Source organism: Engystomops pustulosus, chromosome 2 (assembly GCF_040894005.1).
Source record: "Engystomops pustulosus chromosome 2, aEngPut4.maternal, whole genome shotgun sequence".
In the NCBI taxonomy this organism is placed as follows: Eukaryota; Metazoa; Chordata; class Amphibia; order Anura; family Leptodactylidae; genus Engystomops; species Engystomops pustulosus.
The window spans coordinates 88,978,997-89,005,470 of record NC_092412.1 but is presented as its reverse complement, the minus strand read 5'-3'; the positions used below and the strand labels follow the sequence as shown (position 1 = coordinate 89,005,470).

Below are 26,474 nucleotides of genomic sequence, written 5' to 3'. Positions count from 1 at the left end.
GTATGTGGTAATAGCAGTGGTCATAGTGTGGTGGTGTTATATGGTAATAGCAGTGGTCATGATGTGGTGGTATTATGTGGTAGTAGCAGTGGTCATGGTGTGGTGGTATTATGTGGTAATAGCGGTGGTCATGGTGTGGTGGTATGTGGTAATAGCAGTGGTCATGGTGTGGTGGTGTTATATGGTAATAGCAGTGGTCATGGTGTGGTGGTGTTATATGGTAATAGCAGTGGTCATGATGTGGTGGTGTTATATGGTTATAGCAGTCGTCATGGTGTGGTGGTATTATGTGGTAATAGCAGTGGTCATAGTGTGGTGGTATTATGTGGTTATAGCAGTGGTCATGGTGTGGTGGTATTATGTGGTAATAGCAGTGGTCATGGTGTGGTGGTATGTGGTAATAGCAGTGGTCATGGTGTGGTGGTGTTATATGGTAATAGAAGTGGTCATGATGTGGTGGTATTATGTGGTAGTAGGTGTGGTGGTATTATGTGGTAGTAGCAGTGGTCATGGTGTGGTGGTATGTGGTAATAGCAGTGGTCATGGTGTAGTGGTATGTGGTAATAGCAGTGGTCATGGTGTGGTGGTGTTATATGGTAATAGCAGTGGTCATGGTGTGGTGGTGTTATATGGTAATAGCAGTGGTCATGGTGTGGTGGTGTTATATGGTAATAGCAGTGGTCATGGTGTGGTGGTATTATGTGGTTATAGCAGTCGTCATGATGTGGTGGTATTATGTGGTAATAGCAGTGGTCATAGTGTGGTGGTATTATATGGTAGTAGCAGTGGTCATGATGTGTTGGTATTATATGGTTATAGCAGTGGTCATGGTGTGGTGGTGTTATATGGTAATAGCAGTGGTCATGATGTGGTGGTATTATGTGGTAGTAGCAGTGGTCATGGTGTGGTGGTATTATGTGGTAGTAGCAGTGGTCATGGTGTGGTGGTATGTGGTAATAGCAGTGGTCATGGTGTGGTGGTATGTGGTAATAGCAGTGGTCATGGTGTGGTGGTATGTGGTAATAGCAGTGGTCATGGTGTGGTGGTATGTGGTAATAGCAGTGGTCATGGTGTGGTGGTGTTATATGGTAATAGCAGTGGTCATGGTGTGGTGGTGTTATATGGTAATAGCAGTGGTCATGATGTGGTGGTATTATGTGGTAGTAGCAATGGTCATGGTGTGGTGGTATTATGTGGTAGTAGCAGTGGTCATGGTGTGGTGGTATGTGGTAATAGCAGTGGTCATGGTGTGGTGGTATGTGGTAATAGCAGTGGTCATAGTGTGGTGGTGTTATATGGTAATAGCAGTGGTCATGATGTGGTGGTATTATGTGGTAGTAGCAGTGGTCATGGTGTGGTGGTATTATGTGGTAATAGCGGTGGTCATGGTGTGGTGGTATGTGGTAATAGCAGTGGTCATGGTGTGGTGGTGTTATATGGTAATAGCAGTGGTCATGGTGTGGTGGTGTTATATGGTAATAGCAGTGGTCATGATGTGGTGGTGTTATATGGTTATAGCAGTCGTCATGGTGTGGTGGTATTATGTGGTAATAGCAGTGGTCATAGTGTGGTGGTATTATGTGGTTATAGCAGTGGTCATGGTGTGGTGGTATTATGTGGTAATAGCAGTGGTCATGGTGTGGTGGTATGTGGTAATAGCAGTGGTCATGGTGTGGTGGTGTTATATGGTAATAGAAGTGGTCATGATGTGGTGGTATTATGTGGTAGTAGCAGTGGTCATGGTGTGGTGGTATTATGTGGTAGTAGCAGTGGTCATGGTGTGGTGGTATGTGGTAATAGCAGTGGTCATGGTGTGGTGGTATGTGGTAATAGCAGTGGTCATGGTGTGGTGGTGTTATATGGTAATAGCAGTGGTCATGGTGTGGTGGTGTTATATGGTAATAGCAGTGGTCATGGTGTGGTGGTGTTATATGGTAATAGCAGTGGTCATGGTGTGGTGGTGTTATATGGTAATAGCAGTGGTCATGGTGTGGTGGTGTTATATGGTAATAGCAGTGGTCATGGTGTGGTGGTATTATGTGGTTATAGCAGTCGTCATGATGTGGTGGTATTATGTGGTAATAGCAGTGGTCATAGTGTGGTGGTATTATATGGTAGTAGCAGTGGTCATGATGTGTTGGTATTATATGGTTATAGCAGTGGTCATGGTGTGGTGGTGTTATATGGTAATAGCAGTGGTCATGATGTGGTGGTATTATGTGGTAGTAGCAGTGGTCATGGTGTGGTGGTATTATGTGGTAGTAGCAGTGGTCATGGTGTGGTGGTATGTGGTAATAGCAGTGGTCATGGTGTGGTGGTATGTGGTAATAGCAGTGGTCATGGTGTGGTGGTATGTGGTAATAGCAGTGGTCATGGTGTGGTGGTATGTGGTAATAGCAGTGGTCATGGTGTGGTGGTGTTATATGGTAATAGCAGTGGTCATGGTGTGGTGGTGTTATATGGTAATAGCAGTGGTCATGATGTGGTGGTATTATGTGGTAGTAGCAGTGGTCATGGTGTGGTGGTATTATGTGGTAGTAGCAGTGGTCATGGTGTGGTGGTATGTGGTAATAGCAGTGGTCATGGTGTGGTGGTATGTGGTAATAGCAGTGGTCATGGTGTGGTGGTGTTATATGGTAATAGCAGTGGTCATGATGTGGTGGTATTATGTGGTAGTAGCAGTGGTCATGGTGTGGTGGTATTATGTGGTAGTAGCAGTGGTCATGGTGTGGTGGTATGTGGTAATAGCAGTGGTCATGGTGTGGTGGTATGTGGTAATAGCAGTGGTCATGGTGTGGTGGTGTTTTATGGTAATAGCAGTGGTCATGATGTGGTGGTGTTATATGGTTATAGCAGTCGTCATGATGTGGTGGTATTATGTGGTAATAGCAGTGGTCATAGTGTGGTGGTATTATATGGTAGTAGTAGTGGTCATGATGTGTTGGTATTATGTGGTTATAGCAGTGGTCATGGTGTGGTGGTATTATGTGGTAATAGCAGTGGTCATAGTGTGGTGGTATTATGTGGTTATAGCAGTGGTCATGGTGTGGTGGTATTATGTGGTAATAGCAGTGGTCATGGTGTGGTGGTATGTGGTAATAGCAGTGGTCATGGTGTGGTGGTATGTGGTAATAGCAGTGGTCATGGTGTGGTGGTGGTATGTGGTAATAGCAGTGGTCATGGTGTGGTGGTATTATGTGGTAGTAGCAGTGGTCATGGTGTGGTGGTATTATGTGGTAGTAGCAGTGGTCATGGTGTGGTGGTAATAGCAGTGGTCATGGTGTGGTGGTATGTGGTAATAGCAGTGGTCATGGTGTGGTGGTGTTATATGGTAATAGCAGTGGTCATGGTGTGGTGGTGTTATATGGTAATAGCAGTGGTCATGGTGTGGTGGTGTTATATGGTAATAGCAGTGGTCATGATGTGGTGGTATTATGTGGTTATAGCAGTCGTCATGATGTGGTGGTATTATGTGGTAATAGCAGTGGTCATAGTGTGGTGGTATTATATGGTAGTAGCAGTGGTCATGATGTGTTGGTATTATGTGGTTATAGCAGTGGTCATGGTGTGGTGGTATTATGTGGTAATAGCAGTGGTCATAGTGTGGTGGTATTATGTGGTTATAGCAGTGGTCATGGTGTGGTATGTGGTAATAGCAGTGGTCATGGTGTGGTGGTATGTGGTAATAGCAGTGGTCATGGTGTGGTGGTGTTATATGGTAATAGCAGTGGTCATGATGTGGTGGTATTATGTGGTTGTAGCAGTGGTCATGGTGTGGTGGTATTATGTGGTAGTAGCAGTGGTCATGGTGTGGTGGTATGTGGTAATAGCAGTGGTCATGGTGTGGTGGTATGTGGTAATAGCAGTGGTCATGGTGTGGTGGTGTTATATGGTAATAGCAGTGGTCATGGTGTGGTGGTGTTATATGGTAATAGCAGTGGTCATGGTGTGGTGGTGTTATATGGTAATAGCAGTGGTCATGATGTGGTGGTATTATGTGGTTATAGCAGTCGTCATGATGTGGTGGTATTATGTGGTAATAGCAGTGGTCATAGTGTGGTGGTATTATATGGTAGTAGCAGTGGTCATGATGTGTTGGTATTATGTGGTTATAGCAGTGGTCATGGTGTGGTGGTGTTATATGGTAGTAGCAGTGGTCATGATGTGTTGGTATTATGTGGTTATAGCAGTGGTCATGGTGTGGTGGTATTATGTGGTAATAGCAGTGGTCATAGTGTGGTGGTATTATGTGGTTATAGCAGTGGTCATGGTGTGGTGGTATGTGGTAATAGCAGTGGTCATGGTGTGGTGGTGTTATATGGTAATAGCAGTGGTCATGGTGTGGTGGTGTTATATGGTAATAGCAGTGGTCATGATGTGGTGGTATTATGTGGTAGTAGCAGTGGTCATGGTGTGGTGGTATTATGTGGTAGTAGCAGTGGTCATGGTGTGGTGGTATGTGGTAATAGCAGTGGTCATGGTGTGGTGGTATGTGGTAATAGCAGTGGTCATGGTGTGGTGGTGTTATATGGTAATAGCAGTGGTCATGGTGTGGTGGTGTTATTTGGTAATAGCAGTGGTCATGGTGTGGTGGTGTTATATGGTAATAGCAGTGGTCATGATGTGGTGGTATTATGTGGTTATAGCAGTCGTCATGATGTGGTGGTATTATGTGGTAATAGCAGTGGTCATAGTGTGGTGGTATGATATGGTAGTAGCAGTGGTCATGATGTGTTGGTATTATGTGGTTATAGCAGTGGTCATGGTGTGGTGGTGTTATATGGTAGTAGCAGTGGTCATGATGTGTTGGTATTATGTGGTTATAGCAGTGGTCATGGTGTGGTGGTATTATGTGGTAATAGCAGTGGTCATAGTGTGGTGGTATTATGTGGTTATAGCAGTGGTCATGGTGTGGTGGTATTATATGTTAATAGCAGTGGTCATGATGTGGTGGTATTACGTGGTAATAGCAGTGGTCATGATGTGTGGTATTACGTGGTAATAGCAGTGGTCATGGTGTGGTGGTATTACGTGGTAAAAGCATTGGTTGTGGTGAGGGGGTATTAAATGGTAATAGCAGTGTCATGGTGTGGTGGTGTTCTATGGTAATAGCAGTGGTCATGATGTGGTGGTATTATGTGGTTATAGCAGTGGTCATGGTGTGGTGGTATTATGTGGTAATAGCATTGGTTGTGGTGAGGGGGTATTATATGGTAATAGCAGTCATCATGGTGTGGTGGTATTATGTGGTAATAGCAGTGGTCATGGTGTGGTGGTATTATGTGGTAATAGCATTGGTTGTGGTGAGGGGGTATTATATGGTAATAGCAGTCATCATGGTGTGTTGGTATTATGTGGTAATAGTAGTGGTTGTGGTGAGGGGGTATTATATGGTAATAGCAGTGGTCATGGTGTGGTGGTATTATGTGGTAATAGCAGTGGTCATGGTGTGGTGGTATTATGTGGTAATAGCAGTGGTCATAGTGTGGTGGTATTATGTGGTAATAGCAGTGGTCATGATGTGGTGGTATTATCTGGGTAAAACAATGGTCATGATGTGCTGGTATCATGTGGTAATAGCAGTAGTCATAGTGTGGTGGTATTATGTGGTAATAGCAGTGGTCACGGTGTGTTGGTATTATGTGGTAATAGCAGTGGTCACGGTGTGTTGGTATTATGTGGTAATAGCAGTGGTCATGATGTGGTATTATGTGGTTATAGCAGTGGTCATGGTGTGGTGGTATTATGTGGTAATAGCAGTGGTCATGGTTTGGTAGTGCCGTATTATCCGGGCCATTAGGCGCACCGGAATATAAGGCGCATTAGTCCGATGCGCCTTATATATGTAATAATTCCATATATAAGGCGCATCGGACTATAAGGCGCAGGGTCGGGGGCGTGGCGGAGGTCCGAGGGCGGAGCGGAGACCCGACGGGACGCGACGCCGAGAAGAGACGCGGGGAAGGTGAGTGGGGAAGGTGAGGGGGAGGTGGAGGAGGGCAGCGGACCATACTTACATAGGTCCCCGCTACCGGAGACAGCAGATCTCCAGCAGGAACTGCAGACCACGCGGCAGAAGTTGTTCGTGCCGCGTGGTCTGCAGTTCCCGCTGGAGATCTGCTGTCTCCGGTAGCGGGGACCTATGTAAGTATGGTCCGCTGCCCTGTGCCATACATAGGGCGCACCGGACTATAAGGCGCACTTTGGATTTCCAAGGAAATCCAAGGCTTTAAAGTGCGCCTTATAGTCCGGAAAATACGGTATTATGTGGTAATAGCAGTGTCATGGTGTGGTGGTATTATATGGTAATAGCAGTGGTCATGGTGTGGTGGTATTATGTGGTAATAGCAGTGGTCATGGTGTGGTAGTATTATGTGGTAATAGCAGTGTTCACGGTGTGGTGGTATTATGTGGTAGTAGCAGTGGTCATGGTGTGGTAGTATTATGTGGTAATAGCAGTGGTCATGGTGTGGTGGTATTATGTGGTAATAGCAGTGGTCATGGTATGGTGGTATTATATGGTAGTAGCAGTGGTCATGGTGTGGTAGTATTATGTGGTAATAGCAGTGTCATGGTGTGGTGGTATTATATGGTAATAGCAGTGGTCATGGTGTGGTAGTATTATGTGGTAATAGCAGTGGTCATGGTGTGGTGGTATTATGTGGTAATAGCAGTGGTCATGGTGTGGTAGTATTATGTGGTAATAGCAGTGGTCACGGTGTGGTGGTATTATGTGGTAGTAGCAGTGGTCATGGTGTGGTAGTATTATGTGGTAATAGCAGTGGTCATGGTGTGGTGGTATTATGTGGTAATAGCAGTGGTCATGGTATGGTGGTATTATATGGTAGTAGCAGTGGTCATGGTGTGGTAGTATCATGTGGTAATAGCAGTGTCATGGTGTGGTGGTATTATATGGTAATAGCAGTGGTCATGGTGTGGTGGTATTATGTGGTAATAGCAGTGGTCATGGTGTGGTGGTATTATGTGGTAATAGCAGTGGTCATGGTGTGGTAGTATTATGTGGTAATAGCAGTGGTCACGGTGTGGTGGTATTATGTGGTAGTAGCAGTGGTCATGGTGTGGTGGTATTATGTGGTAATAGCAGTGGTCATGGTGTGGTGGTGTTATATGGTATTAGCAGTGGTATTATGTGGTAATAGCAGTGGTCATGGTGTGGTGGTATTATGTGGTAATTGCAGTGGTCATGGTGTGGTGGTATTATGTGGTAATAGCAGTGGTCATGGTGTGGTAGTATTATGTGGTAATAGCAGTGGTCACGGTGTTGTGGTATTATGTGGTAGTAGCAGTGGTCATGGTGTGGTGGTATTATGTGGTAATAGCAGTGGTCATGGTGTGGTAGTATTATGTGGTAATAGCAGTGGTTGTGGTGAGGGGGTATTATATGGTAATAGCAGTGGTCTTGGTTTGGTGATATTATACGGTAATAGCAGTGTCATGGTGTGGTGGTATTATGTGGTAATAGCAGTGGTCATGGTGTGGTAGTATTATGTGGTAATAGCAGTGGTTGTGGTGAGGGGGTATTATATGGTAATAGCAGTGGTCTTGGTTTGGTGGTATTATGTGGTAATAGTAGTGGTCATGGTGTGGTGGTTTATATGGTAATAGCAGTGGTCATGGTTTGGTGCTATTATACGGTAATAGCAGTGTCATGGTGTGGTGGTATTATGTGGTAATAGTAGTGGTCATGGTGTGATGTTTTATATGGTAATAGCAGTGGTCAAGTGGTAGTATTATACAGTAATGGTGGTCATGAGGTAGTATTATACAGTAATAGGGGTCATGAGGTTAGGGTATTATATGGTAATAGCAGTGGTCATGTGGTAGTATTATACAGTAATAGGGGTCATGAGGTTAGGGTATTATATGGTAATAGCAGTGGTCATGGTGTGGTAGTTTTATACAGTAATAGGGGTCATGAGGTAGTATTAAACAGTAATAGGGGTCATGAGATTAGGGCAGTGATGGCTAACCTATGGCACTGGTGCCAGGGGTGGCACTCAGAGCCCTTTCTGTGGGCACTCAGGCCATCACCAGAGATGACTCCAGGTATCTTCCTGCAGTCCCAGACAGCCCAGGACTTGCTGTGCACAGAGCTATTGTAAAGTGACAGCTGTACCTGGGACTATTTTCTGCTTTATTGGCGTCCTAAGGGTGCTGGTATCAATGAAAACTGTGACAGAGGAGGGAGTATAAATCACAAATTAAATTTCTGTGTTGGCACTTTGCGATAAATAAGCGGGTCTTTGTTGTAGTTTGGGCACTCGGCCTCTAAAAGGTTTGCCATCAGTGGGTTAGGGTATTATATGGTGCTAGCAGTGGTCATGTGGTAATATTATACAGTAATGGTGGTCATGAGGTGAGGGTATTGGTAATGACAATGGTTTGTGGTACATGGTTGGAGTATTATGTCATCACTGTATATTGGCAGCACTAATAATATAGTTTTTTCTATAGTGTGTATTGTTCATTATCAGTATGTAGGGGCATTGCACGGGGCTTGTGCCTTTAATCTTATTTGCTCATAGCCAAACTCCTAAAAAGTTTAAGAAACAACCCTGGAGATAAATGTTGAATGTGTTATTGGTACAGTATTAAAATATTAGGGGCCCCTGCTTATATTTTGCCCGGGCCCCATTTTGCTTTAAACGGGCAGTGACTACAATCATTATCTGTATTCAGTGGTGCTGCAGGGTTAATAAACTAAAGTAAGCCCTTGTGATGGGAGAACGGCTGTGGTAATCTAGTCATCCCCCAGGGGATCTAGTAATCTGCCTTATAGATGCATATTTGTACATGACTGTGTATTGTTAAACATTGGGGGTCATTTACTAATGGCCGATTCACGTTTTCCCGACGTGTTACCCGAATATTTCCGATTTGCACCGATTTTCCCTGAATTGCCCTGGGATTTTGGCGCACGCGATCGGATTGTGGCGTGACGGAAACCCGAACAAACGAAAACCCGGCGGATTCGGAAAAACCGCTGCATTTAAAAAAAAAAATGTGTCGCGAAAATTGCACTTGCCTTCACTCAGCCCGGCTTGGTGTATTCCAGTGCGTTCCGATGCTCTTCAGCGCAGCACCACCTGGTGGACGTCGGAGGAACTACCTTAATAAATCCCGGCCGGACCCGAATCCACCACTGAGAACGCGCCGCTGGATCGCAAATGGACCGGGTAAGTAAATCTGCCCCATTATGTTTAGTTTATATGTGAGACAGAAGCTGAAAGAAATTCTATTTTTTTTATATAATGTTAATATTAAAAAAATATTTTACCAGAAAATGTAACATATTAAAAAATCTTACTGACTCTTAAATTATTCTACTGCTCCACTGCACAAATTTTACCTGGACTCTGATTAAATGCCAGCAACTGTAATTGGAGACTTCAAGAGTGTATGAGTAAAGCCCATTACTTGTAAGTACAGATTTAGCCATCCTTAACTTGATTCTGATAACATGCTGCATGGAAGAATATGAATGAATTGGTAGCTATATTTGCCAGTATATATCTGAATGTCTCTGCTACCCTGGCAAATGATATCCTTGACATGACAAGCTATAGCTAGCATCTAAATCCGCGTTCCAGCGACCGCATCCTTTTATGTCCTTTCAGGTACTCTGTATCAAGTGCATATAAGTTCTGAGTACATACTTAATATCTTGTTTAATTTTTTCAGGATACAAAATTATGGATCATTATGGAGTATCTTGGAGGAGGATCGGCTTTGGATCTGGTATGTATTTTTACTTAACCTGTGCTATAAAAGGGGTTATTTGTTTAATATGTCTTAATGGGGTTTTACCACAAAAGAAAATTCTCACATTTCAATCCCCTAGTGATGTTAACACAATAAAGATCATTTTAACCCCTTACTTTACAATTTTACTCAGTGTTGTTGCTGTATTAGCTTCTATCACACTATATGGTGCTCCGTGCAATTCCCAGTAGACTTGCCATCTACTCTTCCCCTAGCCATAGATCTCCTCACCATTCAGTACTTGATGTCATATGATGGGGATGATGTAATCTAAGGTACTTTACCAAGTAACATTAGCATATATTGTACCTCATATACCTATACTGTATGTATCTGATCATATGAAATCACAGCAGCCTCCATGGACTTCTACTCCTCCCCATCCACCACAGAGGCTGCTGTGATTTCATGTGATCAGATACATAAATGGGGTAGATATTAATTTTACTGGGTAAAGCAAACCTTAGTCACATGACATGAAGTGGGCACATGTGCACATGTTCAAGAAGTTACAGAACTTGCCATTTAAATTAACCAACCCAAAATAAGTACTTTAAAAAAAAAAAAACTATGATTAAAAAGCATTGTGATTATCCTTAAATGGTTCCTTTCCCTGGCTGCAATGTTAACCTGAGTCCAATGATATAAATGGAGTCCTGCATATTGAATTTTACTTGCGTTGCCCTGCCTCCTTGTTCCTGACAGGTCTCACTGCTAGGACAGTTTGCAAACACACTTGGGCAGCACTCTTTATCTGACGGTCCCTAAGTACTAGCTCCATACAGTAGCATGTAATAGAAGTGAAGAACAAGCAAATTCCCAGCACTCACAGCTGATGAAATGTATCACTCTTATTCTTCCAAAATCATGAATCAAGTCCAGCAGGATGTGTTTCGGCTCGTCCTCAAGCCTTTATCAACCACGGGACGAACATTAACTCTTGGAAGAATAAAAAAGAGTGATACATTTCATCAGCTGTGAGTGCTGGGAATTTTCTTGCTCTACAGTATATGGCATTTGCTCTTTCCTTGTTGCAGAGTGTGTTTGACAGGTCTCAATGCTAGGGCAGTTTGTAATTAGGAACAAGGAGACAGGGTACTGCAGGTAAAATTTGATATGCAGGACTCCATTTTTATAAAATGGACTCAGGTTAACATTGCAGCCATGGAAAGGAACCATTTATGATAAGAGCAATGCTTTTTAATCATAGTTTTTGATGAAGTATTAGTTAATTTAAATGGCAAGTTCCCTTTAATAATAGTTGAATGAAGTGACTTGTGTCAGCCACAATTCTGAGCATGGAGACGTCTATCAGCTGCTAAGAACAGCTGATCAATATATGTATCCTGGAAAAGCACCTTTAAAGGGAACCTGTCACCTGTGTCTGTCACTTTAAATGTCTATATCTTGGATTAACCCCTTAAAGATCAGGGTTTATCAGGTTTTAGCATTTTGTTTTTTTCTGCTCCATTAATCTCTACGGAGCTGCCGGAAATTGCCGAGTGCTGCGCTCAGCGATCGCCGGCAGCCCCATAGATTAATGGAGCAAAATGATCATGCACGGCCAATCTGACGAAGTGACGATGGCACCGACGGACCCCTCGTTTTCGTGAACTGTGGAGGTCTCAGCACGGAGATCCCCACTGATCAGAAAGTTAGGCCATATCCCATGGATAGGGCCTAGATTTTCTTTGTAGGATAACCCCTTTAAGATGTAATTTGGTGCAGCATGGGATGTCATTTTCATCGGCACGGCCGGCGCACAAACTATGATGTCAGCCGCTGACTATTTCTGACACACTGTTGTAAACATACAACACTGCTAGTGCACCACTGTGCAAAGACAGATTCAGAACTAGTTACTCCAGTAACTATGCTGGTGTATGTGCTGGGACTTTTATGCATGTTGTGACTTTAAAAAAAAATCTCACACAGCATTTAGATCATAAGAACATCTATTATAGACCCAAAGCCACTTTAATGAATCTGATGGGCAGTAAAGCTCCAAAAACTGACATAGAACTGTCCCAAGGAGCCTGGCTAATTATAAATAACAAATTATTTTTAAAATGTCAATTTGGATGCTTATTTTTTGTTCACAATCATTTTTATATTTTAATGTGAAACTTTTTAAAATAAATACATTTTTGTACTATGATTTCAGAGTCTCTTGAACCCTAGGGGTCTGATCACTTATAATACAAAAGTATTGTATAGATTATGATTGAACCATATAGCCTGTGAGCCCTATTCATACCCCCTTGACAACAAGTAGCTTGTTAATTTATGTGGACTGGTCATCAAGGGGTTAAAGATACCATTTTCTCTTTCAAACCACATAATGGTTCTGGTGCTGTGAGCTACAGAACCAGAGATATTGGCAGGTAAATTCAAAGGAAACCTATCACTGGTATATGAGGTTTTTTAGGGCATTTACTGGTGGGCTCTGTGATGCTGATCCTGGAACATATCAAGGTTAGGCACAAAAAAACATTGCTTTTGTCAAAAAAATATACTTTGGATGATATTCAAATGTAACTCAGGCGCTACCTCCTCATCATAGCTTACATTTGGTGGTCCAAAACGGACCATCACTAAGACCCCCACTGATCAGCATGTTATCTAACTAGACTACCGCCGTTAACTTAATATGATTTTAAACCATGGTTGAAATTACTATAAAACCCAAGATAAAGGAGTCTAAAGTGACCTTCTAACTCTAACCTCTAAGACTGACTTAGTTTTCAGGTATTTTCACTTGACTTGATTTTTCTATAGGTAAGTATAGGAGATTTCACACAAAAGAGAAAAATTTATAGGGACATTTCATAACCTACCTGAGGGGGCTTGTCGTTCTGTGGGGTAAAAGCTAGTAACTGGTTCCTTTTAAGGCTTTCTTTATTTCAGCCTTCAGCTACCTTCAAAAGTACAAAAATTACTTGAAATTACGACCTTCGTGAATAAAGAAACCGCAGCTGATTGCACAATTTATATAATTGGATGACATCTAAAATAGAACAAATTCATGCAGCACATGTATAAATAGCACCGTCTGAGTAATTAATCATTGTGTTCTGAATGCTCTTAGTATTGCAGTAGTATTTGGGAAAAAATGTTGCCACATCCTGTATACATTGCATACTGATTTTCTGACCCAGTCACTTATTGTACTTTCACTATGAATCTTAATTAAAAGCGAATGGAAAGTCGCCAGTAGCAGTAAATTTGGGCACACAATGTATATATATGTGTATATATATATATGTATAAGCCGACCCAAGTAAAAGCCGAGGCCCCTAATTTTACCACCAAAACTGTGAAAACCTATTGACTCGAGTATAAGCCAAGGGTGGGAAAGGCATTGGTCCCAGTATATAGCCTGCCAGCCCCCAGTGGTCAATAGGCTGCCAGCCCCCCAGTAGTATATAGCTAGCCAGCCCCTTGTATATAGCCAGCCAACCCGCTTTAGTATAAAGCCAGCCAGCCCCCTGTAGTATACATCCAGCCAGCCCCCAGTAGTATACAGCCAACCTCCTTTGGTATATAGCCAGCCCTCTTTAGTATATAGCCAGCCTATTGTAGTATACAGCCTGCCAGCCCCCTTTGCCTAGTGCATAAAAAAATAAACTTACATACTCACCTTCTGGCGCTCCCCAATGCTTGGCACGGCTCCCAGATGCTCCCGTCCCCGTGGCTCCACTTCCTCTCCAGAAGCTGAGTATGTACGTTTATTATTTTTTTATAGACCCGCGTATAAGCAGAGGTGGGGTTTTTCAGCACATTTTTGTGCTGAAAAACTTGGCTTATACATGAGTATATACAGTATATCCTAACATGTGTAAAATATCAGTATCTTAAGCTTATTTCAGAAATGTTATATATTCTAAAGCACAGAATTTAACACAAACATTTAAATGGGATAATTATAAAATAAAACTGACCAAAAATAAAGAACACTTTCAGATATCTTTAAGTTATTGGTGTTAATCTGGCACTTGGTGCTAATTTCCTTAATTATCTTACATAACCTATTTAACAGCCAGCCTAACTTTTTCAGTTTTCACTGACTTTTAAAAATGTCATTCCAAAGTGACTGAAACCCTCATACAGGTGAAGGCCAAAGGGGTGTCCCTGTCAGCTATAGCAAGAGAATTTAGTTGTTCCAAGTCTCTGATTTCTAGAATATTGCATCTTTACAACATCAGAATCTCATTCAAGTCCCCCAAAAAGGCTGACAAATGTAGGAGAGAACAAGATAATGTGGAGAATCTCCATGGGTAATTGTTTCAACACTACAGCTGGAATTGCTCAGTACCAAACTGGTTAAGGAGCAGTCTCATCATACAGTGGCCCACATATACTAATGTGCTTGTGCCAGTTTTCTGGTGGACTTTGCATGTTTTTTCTAGTGCAGATTGCTTGCAAATGTATTTAAGTAGTGCCTGCTCTGCATATTTGTTGCACGCGACCCTTTTGTGTTGCAGCTGCAATATTCTTCATGTGACACAAATTTCTGCACTGAAATGGACGTTCTGGTGCACAGTCGGACCGTCCACCACATTTAACCCAGCCTATGTTGAAGGTACACCAAATAAAGGTCAGAACACTGCAAAGGGAGCCAGATTCATAAACAACGTGCACCAGTAATCATGAATCTGACACCCTCTGCACACTACACAGGCAGTGTGCACTGTTTTTTTTAGTAAATGTGGACCAGTGTCTTGAGGTTTAGGAGCAATTGGACTAAATGTCCACTCTGTAATTTCCAAGCCAGTGAAAGGTAGTGGAGGAAGTGTCATGGTTTAGTCTATGTTTTCTGCAGCAGGAGCTGGACCTCTCATACTGCTATGTCAGTATGTCATACATATATGACAGAGTGAATACAAGTGTTTATCAGAACCTTCTTCAACAACATATGGGGCCAGTTTTCTGTCAGACTTTGCACATTCTTTTAGGTGTAAACTGCTTGCACAGATATTTAAGAAGTGTCTGGACCACTATTGTGTCGCACGTGACCTTTTTGTGGGGCAGCTGCGCTAGCCACCATGTGACACAAATTAGGGGTCATTCTGGTGCTCAGTTGGACCATGCGCCAAATTCAACATGCAAAGTCTGTCGAACGCCCTATGTTGAAGGTGCACCACAAAAAAGTTGGTGAACTCTGTCGGGGCAATGCAGGGAAGCGCCAGATTCATGATTTATGGTGCATGTTCTTGAAGAATCTGACGCACCAAGCATTATACACGGGCAGAGCACTTTTAGTGCAGTTTCCCACATTCTTAGTAAATGTGCCGCATGGTACCTTCCTTGCTTTCTTCACTCAGTCAGCCAGCAATATTCATGCAGGACAAGACATAGTTCTGCCCTTATACAGATCACTGGTCAGACCACACACGGAATATTGTGTACAGTTTTGGGCACCAGTGTATAAAAAGGATATAGTAGAGCTGGAACGGGTGCAGAGGAGAGCAACCAGGATTATTAGTGGAATGGAGGGATTAGAATACAATGACAGATTAAAAAATTTGGGATTATTCAGTTTAGAAAAAAGACAACTGAGGGGAGACCTCATTACAATGTACAAATACCTGAACGGACAGCACAAGGATCTCTCCAAAGATCTTTTTATACCTAGGCCTGTGACCAGGACAAGGGGGCATCCTCTACGCCTAGAGGAGAGGCGATTCTACCATCACCATAGACAAAGGTTCTTTACTGTAAGAGCAGTGAGACTATGGAACTCTCTGCCGCAGGAGGTTGTTATGGCGGACTCTATGTACATGTTCAAGAGAGGCCTGAATGACTTTCTGGAGAGAAAAAATATCACGGGTTATGGGGATTAAACATTTATTTAATTCTTAAAGGTTGGACTTGATGGACTTGCGTCTTTTTCCAGCCTTATATACTATGATACTATGACAATGTCCCCTGTCACACAGCACAATGGGGCACATTTACTAAGACTAGTGCACACTGCACTAAAAGTGTATTTGCCTGTGTATGCAGGGAGCACCACAATTATGTCTCAGACATATCTGTGCAAGCAGTTTGTACTGAAAAGAAAAGGGCAAAGTCTGACAGAAAACTGGTGCAAGGTCCTTAGTAAAAGTGGGCCAATGTGTAAAGCATTTCCTGGATGTGAAAAAATCAAGCGATCATACATAGTTCTCTAATTTTGATCTCCAGTGAACATGCAGGTTTTTTATGCTCTTGGTGCCTTTATATTTCTGCAGTTGCCACTATTATTCAATAACATATTAATTTTCAGTGATTATGTGGTAATAATATAGTCATCATTTACATTGTTTTCCTGACAGCTGGAACCTGGCCAAATGGATGAAACGCAAATTGCCACAATATTAAGGGAAATCTTAAAAGGACTTGATTATTTGCATTCAGAAAAGAAAATTCATAGAGACATTAAAGGTGAGTAGACGACTGTACCATTCTGCCCTAGTTACCGTATATACCCGAGTATAAGTGGTAATTTTACCACCAAAAACTCGGAAAACCTATTGACTTGAGTATAAGCCGAGGGTGTAGTATACAGCTAGCCAGCCCCCATGTACTATACAGCCAGCCCCCTGTAGTATACAGCCAGCCAGCCCCATGTAGCATACAGCCAGCCAGCCCCATGTAGCATACAGCCAGCCAGCCCCATGTAGCATACAGCCAGCCAGCCCCATGTAGCATACAGCCAGCCAGCCCCATGTAGTATACAGCCAGCCCGTCCCATGTAGTATACAGCCAGCCCGTCCCATGTAGTATACAGCCAGCCCATCCCATGTAGTATACAGCCAGCCCGTCCCATGTAGTATACAGCCAGCCCGTCCCATGTAGTATACAGCCAGCCCGTCCCATGTAGTATACAGCCAGCCCGCCCCATGTAGTATACAGCCAGCCCGCCCCATGTAGTATACAGCCAGCCAGCCCCATGTAGTATACAGCCAGCCAGCCCCATGTAGTATACAGCCAGCCCCAAGCCAAGTGCATAAAAAATAAAAAAACTTATTACTCACCCTTCAGTGTCCGGATCTTTGGTGCTGCTCCGGATCTTCGTCGCGAGGCTCCCGATCTACGACGTGGCTCCCACGGACTCCTTTTCTCTTTTCTTTCGTCTCTAGCCGCCAGAGTCACGTCCATGCGATCTGCAGGCGGGCGCACACTATGATGCGGCGGTGTCATCAGCGGCAACACTGCCGCCGCACCATAGTGTGTGCCCACCAGCAGATTACATGGACGTGACTCTGCCGGCTAGAGGCGAAAGAAGAGAGAAGAGGAGCCGCGCGCTGACGATCCGGACACCGGAGGGTGAGTATTACGTTTTTTTAATTGACCCGTGTAAGCGCCGAGGTGAGTTTATACAAGTATATACGGTAAGTGGCGGCTAATTTTTGTGGTCCTCAGCTTGCTTTCCTGTTTCCTTACCAGGTCATATATTTTGCATCTTTACACATAAGCATACACTGATATATTAAACTATGAACATGACACATATTAACTACATCAGTAAACCAGATAATTTGACCTTGGTTATGAAAAGCAACAGAGGCAACATTAGCCATCCTGATGTACACACAAACGCCACATTTATTAAAGCCCCTGCACCAATTTTCTCTCTGACTTTGTTCTATTCAGTGCTAACTGCTTGCACATATATTATAATGTACAGTACTACATGCAGTTTGCCTCACTAATGTACAGCAGGCGAAACATTCATGAAGACCGGTGACCGGATTTGTTGTCATAAATGTGACGTCCCAGAACAGCCCTTTCTGTGCAAGGGATTGTGACGTGCATAGTGCAGCTGCAAAACTAGCACAAACAATTCATAAATACATGTGCAACCAGTGGGCAGGTACATATAATAGAGTGAATCACTTAATGGTATAATATACACTGGCGCTAAGCATGGCAGGGTATGATGAAATCCCGCCCCCCAATGCCCCTTTCCCCCCACACCTGCTGGATTTATTAGGTGGCTTAGGGGAGGGGGAATGGGCACAATTCTTGTCTCTGCTCCAGCAATCTCACCTTTTCCTGGCTTGTATGCCAGTTTTCAGGTCTACAAGCCCTGATAAATGTGCCCCAAAGAGTTGCACATATATAGCCAAGAGGAAAGGAAGGGAGGACATACCTTTTAGGTTACTTTGAGTACATGTGTTTTAACGACGTTATATTTTTTTCCAGCTGCCAATGTGTTATTATCTGAGCACGGAGAGGTTAAATTGGCTGATTTTGGTGTAGCTGGTCAGCTAACTGACACGCAGATTAAGAGAAATACTTTTGTGGGCACACCATTCTGGATGGCACCAGAAGTCATAAAACAGTCAGCGTATGATTCCAAGGTAAGGAGAAAGGGTTACTGTCCTTGTTTTTCTTGGGTCTAATGTTAATTAAAGATCACATGTAATATAATGAATAATGAATCACTGTCAGTACACAAAGAGCTTGTGTTTCCATCTAAGGGTTGAAATACTTGTGTTCTGTGGCAAAGTCTTCATGAATATTGATGATGGGACGCACAAGAACACAGCAAACGTGTAAAACAACTTCTGTAACCAAGGACTTATTTTGATTCAATTAAAATGTTGTAGTATCAGAAAGAAACCAAGATTGGACATTATCCACAGTTAGAATCAGGGAGGAATTAAAGGGAATCTGTCATCAGAAATTGGCCTGATAAACCACTAGAAGTATGTTGTCAAGCAGCGGAGAAGCTCCTAGATCAGTGATGGATAACCTTTTAGAGCCCAAACTGGAACCAAAAGTCACTCATTTATTGCAAAGTGCCAGCACAGCAATTTAAGCAGTAAGTTATTTCTCCTTGTTCTTTGACAACTTTTAATCGTTCAGCCTAGGAGGAGGGCAAATTCATCTATCAATGTAGGAAGATTCTGCAGGAAGATTCTTTGAGTCTTGTCTGGTGAACTTCATGCTGGGGTGATGGCCTGGGTGTCCACTGAGAGGGCTCTGAGTGCCACCTCTGGCACCCGTGCCATAGGTTCGCCACCACTGCCCTATTGTATTGCTTTAATCCTCCCGTTCTGTTTGTTGGTTTATAGTGATGACATATTGACAACACAGCAGAACACTGTTGTGGCTAGAAATGGCTTGGTCATAGCATCCTTATGTCATCACTGCTGTTTCTATGGGGGATGCAACAGATAAGCATTATAATTGTTATTTGCCTGCCTTTGCCCCAATTTTGCCTGATCTTCAAATATTCCTTTACCTTTGTTTAATTTGAAAATAACGGTGTAGGTCTCCACAACCTTTAGTATAAGTTTCTAGAATGAGTGACTGTTCACAATAGTCCTCTATGGCATCTGTGAACTACTTGCCAATTATGGTCATGTCATGTGCCTTAACAAGATGAGCATCACGGTGGCTTAGCATTACAGCCTTGCACTGTTCTCGACCTGGGTTCAAGTCCCAGGGTCAACATCTGCAAAGAGTTTGTATGTTCTCTCCGTGTTTGCGTGGTTTTTCCTCCGGGTCCTCCGGATTCCTCCCACACTCCAAAACATACTGGTAGGTTGATTAGACTGTGAGCCCCATTGGGGACAGGAACTGATTTGGCAAGCTCTGTGCAGCGCTGAGTAATCTGTTTGCACTATATAAAGAAAGGAATTATTATTATTATTATTATTATTACAAGGTGTGATAAATAAATAGTGGCATCACATTACCAATGATAGTTCAGACTGAAATTTGTCATCCCTCTTTTACAAGATATTTTGTCTTCTAGGCTGATATCTGGTCATTGGGCATAACAGCTATAGAGTTGGCTAAAGGGGAACCCCCTCTTTCTGAAATGCATCCCATGAAAGTGCTTTTCCATATTCCTAAAAGCAACCCACCCACACTTGAAGGAAGCTACAGTAAACCCCTCAAGGAATTTGTAGAAGCCTGCCTAAATAAAGAGCCTAGCTTTGTAAGTAATCATTACAAGTCTTTTGCTCACATTTATTTAATATGTCATTTGTAGGCCGCCCATGTTATGTTTAGTTTGCACAAATTTAACACAGAAGATTTGCTATGTAAAACTTTTAACAACTTTTTTCATTTGTAATTCTATAGAGGCTAAAATCACTTTACTAATAGGAAAGTATTACAAATTTCCTACCCTCTGCGCCAGGCAGATTTACACAGCTCACCTTCCCTACTGCTGCCTCATTAAAATCTGTAAAATTCAGATATCAACTCCCTCACCTCAAGTATAAGCCTCTTGGCTTCCCCTGTTCAGCTCAGTCTGACATTTCAAACGTGCTACTTTCCTTCTTAAACCACGCCCCCTACCATCTCACAGCAGACAGCTCAATCTGATGTACCTCAAACCTGCTGCTTTCCTTTTTCAGCTGCTCCTATCGTCTCACAGCAGACAACTCGGCGTGTACAGCTCAAACATGCTTCTTTTCTTCTTCAGCCACACCCCCTACCATCTCACAGCAGTCTACTTTAACTCAATCCTCCTTTCCTCTCTGTCATGCCCCCTCCCATCTCAATGCAATACATCTCTGTTTGAAACAGGTCAATCCTGCTACTTCCTTCCTTCAATCATTATCCCCCTACCATCTCATTTCACAAAGCACAGTCTGCTATAGTGATGAGTAGTCCGGCTCTTCTACGTGAGCTGGATCATTAGGCTTCGCTCACTAATAAGAGACGGCTCTTCTGGCTCCTGAATGGCTCCTTATTAAATATATAAGAGGGATTCTCAAGCCAGTAAGTCACTTCACTCCACACCACTTTTTACCTGATTTTATTGGGTTAAAGGGGGCATGGTGAGCCGATTAGGGGCGGGGCTAGCTGAACTCTCTCCTCACTGAGTGGAACCGACTCCTGACGTTCATGCCAAACAGCCATCAGAAGTATACTTCAGCTCAGTTCTAAGGTTGCACCAATACCAGAATTTTGGATGCGGTACAATACCCAGAAATGTATTGCTATACTCGGTACCGACGAAACGATACTTTCAAGAAAAGAAAAAAAGTATTGTCTGAATGTTTAGAGTGCGGTCACCTGAAGCATTTACATTGCATTTAGAAATGCAATGCAAATGTCTGGGGGTGGGGCACAGCCTGATCGCATTTGCATTTCCATTGAAACACATGCGATCAGTAACGGTCACCAGTGTTTGTCAGGAGAGGCTTTAGAGCTTTATAACAGTGTAGTATATCTGTTGTAAAGGTTGTCCTGGTAATGTTAATATAAAATACTATACTAAATATATATGTATAATTTAGGGCTCATTTAGACGGGTGTTTTTAAAGTCAGCATGCTATCCTTTTTTGTGGAGGGCAAACATACCCACTGTTTCCTATGGGACTGTTCACATGTCCATTTTTATCACGGATGTGCAGACAGTGAGAAAAAAAATAGCTGCATGCGGTATTTTGTCTCACATGTGGATGACGTACATCCATGGAAGTCAGTGGATCTGCAAAAAAAAAAATGGATGGCACATGCATAACCGTATGCAGTTTTTTTTCTTCAAGCCCATAGCCTAGTGGGAAGAGGCTTTGTCTCTCTTTGGTAGGTGGAGTGTGGAGGTTGTGGGTTCATATCCCGTGCTGGGCAAAACATTATTTAATTGAATTAAATAGAGACCTTGTGTGTGGGGAAGCCCTGGGTGATGTAGAAATACCATACATGGACAGATGGTGTTATCTCCTTGAAGTTTTTGTCCCTGCTCTGCTGTAACCCGACACATCTACACAAAGGATTCCCTGCCTGATGTCTGCTCTGGGGAAGCCCTGGAGATGTAGACACCATATATGGACAGACAGTGATCTCTCCCTGATGATGTGGTCCCTGCTCTGCTGCTAACCGTACACATCTCTCAAAAGGATGACTTGCCTGAAGTCTCCTCTGCACCCAGATACAAGTGGAAGTCACTCAGTACCGCAAGTAACAGAAACCTTTATTGAAACCTTCTGGCTTTGAAAGTATCGTACAAGTACCGAGATTTCAATGCATCGTGCAACCATACTCAGTTCTCCTGTTTCCTTCCTTCAGTCACACCCCCTCCCATCTCACAGCAGACAGCTCCAGCTAATACAGGACAGTCCTGCTCAATTGAAATTCAATCTTTACAATGCAATGATAGCTCTGACCAGCAAAAATACCTACAGTATTTAGTTTTGAATGATGTAGAAATGTCCATGTCTTCTCATCACAACCAGACAACTACCAATCTAACATTTATCACTGCTACCATATGTGATATGTACTGTACATGGAATTCCCATTTTACACTTAGTTTTTTTTTTACAAGGGTTAATAGGGTTAGTAAATTATACTTACAGTCTATTATGATGGTGGTCATCTTCATCTACACTGACCAGGTGTTATACCACTTCGACACCCTACACTCGTTTTCTAAAGTGTCATTCTTTATCAAGTAATAAACTTACTGTAATGACATCTTTACTTTCTCTTTTTTTAGAGACCAACTGCAAAGGAACTTTTAAAGCACAAATTTATTGTACGTAATGCCAAAAAGACATCATATTTAACAGATGTAATAGATAGGTACAAGCGATGGAAGTTGGAACAAGGTCATGAGGCTTCCAGCTCTGATTCAGAGGGGTAAGTGTCTGTGAAAAGGCAGGAGTGTTGGAACATAGATAACCATATAGATTTTATGGTGTCTACCATAGCAATTGTAAATGTTCTTTAGACAAGTGGTTAGTTATGTCTGTTCATAAAATATGTATTTTTTTTATAGGGAAGATGATGGAGAAGCTTCGGGTGGAACTGATAAAGGTCCTTGGTACTTTACAATGGAAGAGGCAGATCTGAAGAAGATGAATAATGGTGCCACGCAATTTGAGGAGTTGGAGGAAAATGAGGTTTGTTATGACACTGTAAGATGATCTACCCCAGGGGTCTCAAACTCAATTTACCTGGGGGCCGCTGGAGGTAGATTCTGGGTAAGGCTGGGCCGCATCAAGTTTTCCACACAAAATGCGCTTACAAAATATCATTATTCAGATTCAAATGTCATGGCGTCTCCCAGCGCAAGGAAAGCCCCGAGCGGGGAGACGTGTTTTCTCTATGAACGTGTCCTGTGCACCGAGGGGTCCCAAGCTCCTACCGCACTGAGCCCAGTCAGGGACACTCCATCCCCCCCTCCCCCCCGGTACTTGCCTCCCCGTGTCCCTCCCATCGAAGAAGATGAAGTCGCCGCTCTGACCTGCACCAAGTGCGTTCAGAGCGGCGACTTCATCTTCTTCAAGTACCGGAGGGAAGGGGATTAACCGGTTACGGGCCCTTTCCTGTTTTTTCATGTCCATTTTTCACTCCCCACCTTCAAAAATCTATAACTTTTTTATTTTTACACGTAAAGAGCTGTGTGAGGGCTTGTTTTCTGCGTAACAAATTGCACTTCATAATGATGGCATTAAATATTACATGCCATGTACTCTGAAGCGGGAAAAAAATTCCAAATGCAATGAAAATGCATTCGTGCCATTTTCTTGTGGGCTTGGATATTACGTCTTTCACTGAGCGCCCCAAATGACATGTCTACTTTATTCTTTGGGTCGGTACGATTAAGGGGATACCAAATTTGTATAGGATTTATAATGTTTTCATACATTTACAAAAATTAAAACCTCCTGTACAAAAATAATTTTTTTTAATTTTGCCAACTTCTGGCGCTAATAACTTTTTTATACTTTGGTGTACGGAGCTGTGGGTGGTGTCATTTTTTGCGAAATTTAATAATATGTTCAATGATATCATTTTTAGGACTGTACGACCTTTTGATCACTTTTTATAGATTTTCTTATATTTTTCAAAATGGCAAAAAAGTGCCGTTTTCGACTTTGGTCGCTATTTTCCGTAACGGGGTTAAACGCATTGTAAAAAACGTTATCATATTTTGATAGATCGGGCATTTTCGGACGTGTCGATACCTGATGTGTTTATGATTTTTACTGTTTATTTATATTTATGTCAGTTCTAGGGAAAGGGGGGTGATTTGAAATTTAATGTTTTTTTATTATAATTTTTTTTTTTAACTTTTTTTTATTTTTATTTATACTATTTTTCAGACTCCCTAGGGTACTTTAACCCTAGGTTGTCTGATCGATCCTATCATATACTGCCATACTACAGTATGGCAGTATATGGGGATTTTCCTCCTCATTCATTACAATGTGCTATCAGCACATTGTAATGAAGGGGTTAAAACGAAATAGCCTCGGGTCTTCGGAAGACCCGAGGCTACCATGGAGACAGATCGCCACCCCCCCGATGACGTCAAGGGGAGCGGCGATCCCAGGTAAGATGGCGGCGCCCATGCGCCGCTATCTTTTTGAGGCTGCCGGCAGCATTGCCGGCAGCCATCGCTGTGAAAGCACCCGCGATCGGTGCTGGCACCGATCGCGGGTGTTACCGGTAAGCCTTTGCTGCAATATGCAGCAAAGACTTACCGGCTATAGAGAGGGCTCAGCCCGTGAGCCCTCTCCATGCAGCGCGACCCGACCGCCGCCGTGAATACACGGCGGGCGGTGCTTTTCTAGGTGGGGGCCGCAAAATGTTGTCCCGCGGGCCGCGAGTTTGAGACCCCTGATCTACCCAAAGGCAATGTGTCAGCTACACTTATCTTATAAATACTAGATAAAGCATATACAGCATTTCCTTTTACAATCGGTTAAAATAAATCTGCAATGAAAGATTCCCAAGTTTCTGCATATGGCTATGGGAAGAGCCATTTTGGCAGAGTTGATGTAGTGTACAGTATTCAGACCTTTCCTTTCCAACAGCCACATGAACAATCCGCCCCAAAATCTTGATAACTTGTTCAATAGAGTATTTTGTCAGTGATGGTTCCTTTGTCTATTTAGTCATTATCTAAGCTTTTAATTCGAATTGATCTCTACAGAACAGGAATAAGAGTTAGTGGGCTTAAATATTTTTGTTTTAAATCCCTGGAGCCATATGATAAATTATAAAAACATACCACAAAAAAGTGGGAAGCAACGGCAGTAGCTGTTCTGAAATATTGTTTCACAATAATTACAGAAAAAAATTGCCTTTACTTTCTACTGCATTAGTAGTAATTCATAATATTTCTTCTTTTTTTTTTGTTTCATCCTGAAGGCTAAAGACATCCAAAAGAGACCTTTATCTCAGTGTTTATCAACAATAATGTCTCCATTATTTGCTGAGGTAGGTAGTAGGTGAAGCTTGAGTATTAAACCGTAGGGTTCCTGTGAGGCTTCCTCTGCTCCGTGTGATGACAATATCAGTTGTGGTGGTGGATTCGGTGGTTGTGTGATCAGTGGCTGCAGTGGTCGTAGAAGCAGTAACAGTGACCCCATAGATGAACGTTACAGTTTTATCTTCTTTGACCCAAGGTTTTTATTTGTAGAACACTTGGTGCACAATGTATTTTTTTTCTTTTCTACATTGACACTGGTTGATTTGTGTCGAAAATAAGTTTGTCTTTGCAGTGCCATATATTAAATTTGTCTTCAATATCCAATAACATAACAGAACCACGGCTGGATTTCCGAGTAGGTACAGCAGTAGAAGTGCATAGTTTTAGTACAGTTGAAAAAGTCATGTGGCAGTAAGGAATGGGGAAGGGGAAATTTGTGGGGAACTTGAATTCTATACAATTGAATAACTTTTGATATATTTGAAGCTTACTGGTTTATTAATACACGAGGAAGACCTAGAGCAGTGATGGCGAACCTTTTAGAGACCGAGTGCCCAAACTACAACAAAGACCCGCTTATTTATCGCAAAGTGCCAACACAGAAATTTAATTTGTGATTTATACTCCCTTCTCTGTCACAGTTTTCATTGATACCAGCACCCTTAGGACGCCAATAAAGCAGAAAATAGTCCCAGGTACAGCTGTCACTTTAAAATAGCTCTGTGCACAGCAAGTCCTGGGCTGCCTGGGACTGCAGGAAGATACCTGGAGTCATCTCTGGTGATGGCCTGAGTGCCCACAGAAAGGGCTCTGAGTGCCACCTCTGGCACCAGTGCCATAGGTTAGCCATCACTGACCTAGAGCCTTTAAAATTAATACCAATGTAACACTATAAAAACTTGGACATCCCCTTTAATGTACTATTCAAGCATAGGTCAGCATAATTTAAACCCTAGAAAACACCATAAAGGGTTGGACAGAGTTTTGTTCCCTTCAATAGTCTGTGTAATCCTGTATTTGATGGAACATAACATGTATTTATCGTAGTCTCCATATGAAAATGGCAGCACATATATTTCTTTAGGTTCTGCTCAGCCATGCCAGTCATGTGCAAGGTTGCAGCCATATGCACGGGCTTATATTGGGTAAATGGAATCAATATATGCAGGTTGTACAATTACATCTATTATGACTCATTGTTGTCAGTTGAAAGAAAGGAGCCAGGCCAGTGGTGGCAATGTAGGATCTATAGAGGAACTACGGGAGGCAATCTACCTAGCGGAGGAGGCATGTCCAGGCATCTCCGACACCATGGTATCAGAGCTTCTTTTGCGACTTCAAAGGTAATAGTCTTTACAACTTGTTTGTATAAGCAACATAGAAAATTAATTCAACGTAGATTAACACACAATATATATTAGAAATGACACTTTGAAGGTAATTTACCATCAAAATCAAGTTTAATAAACAAGGAACACTTACTCATAGATCCAGGCACTATGACTGTGGTCATCTT

General features: G+C 42.5%; 1 protein-coding gene across 1 annotated transcript in view; it reads left to right on the top strand.

Moving 5' to 3' along the window:
• The window catches only part of STK24 (serine/threonine kinase 24), a 40,481-nt gene that overhangs the window by 12,421 nt on the left and 1,586 nt on the right, over window positions 1-26,474 (top strand). Inside the window, exons 3-10 of the mRNA XM_072135466.1 lie at window positions 9,703-9,759; window positions 16,101-16,209; window positions 17,974-18,131; window positions 19,535-19,720; window positions 22,235-22,377; window positions 22,517-22,640; window positions 24,898-24,966; window positions 26,165-26,301. Of these exons, the coding sequence (XP_071991567.1) occupies window positions 9,703-9,759; window positions 16,101-16,209; window positions 17,974-18,131; window positions 19,535-19,720; window positions 22,235-22,377; window positions 22,517-22,640; window positions 24,898-24,966; window positions 26,165-26,301 (983 nt within the window). The remainder of the gene's footprint in view (window positions 1-9,702; window positions 9,760-16,100; window positions 16,210-17,973; window positions 18,132-19,534; window positions 19,721-22,234; window positions 22,378-22,516; window positions 22,641-24,897; window positions 24,967-26,164; window positions 26,302-26,474) is intronic.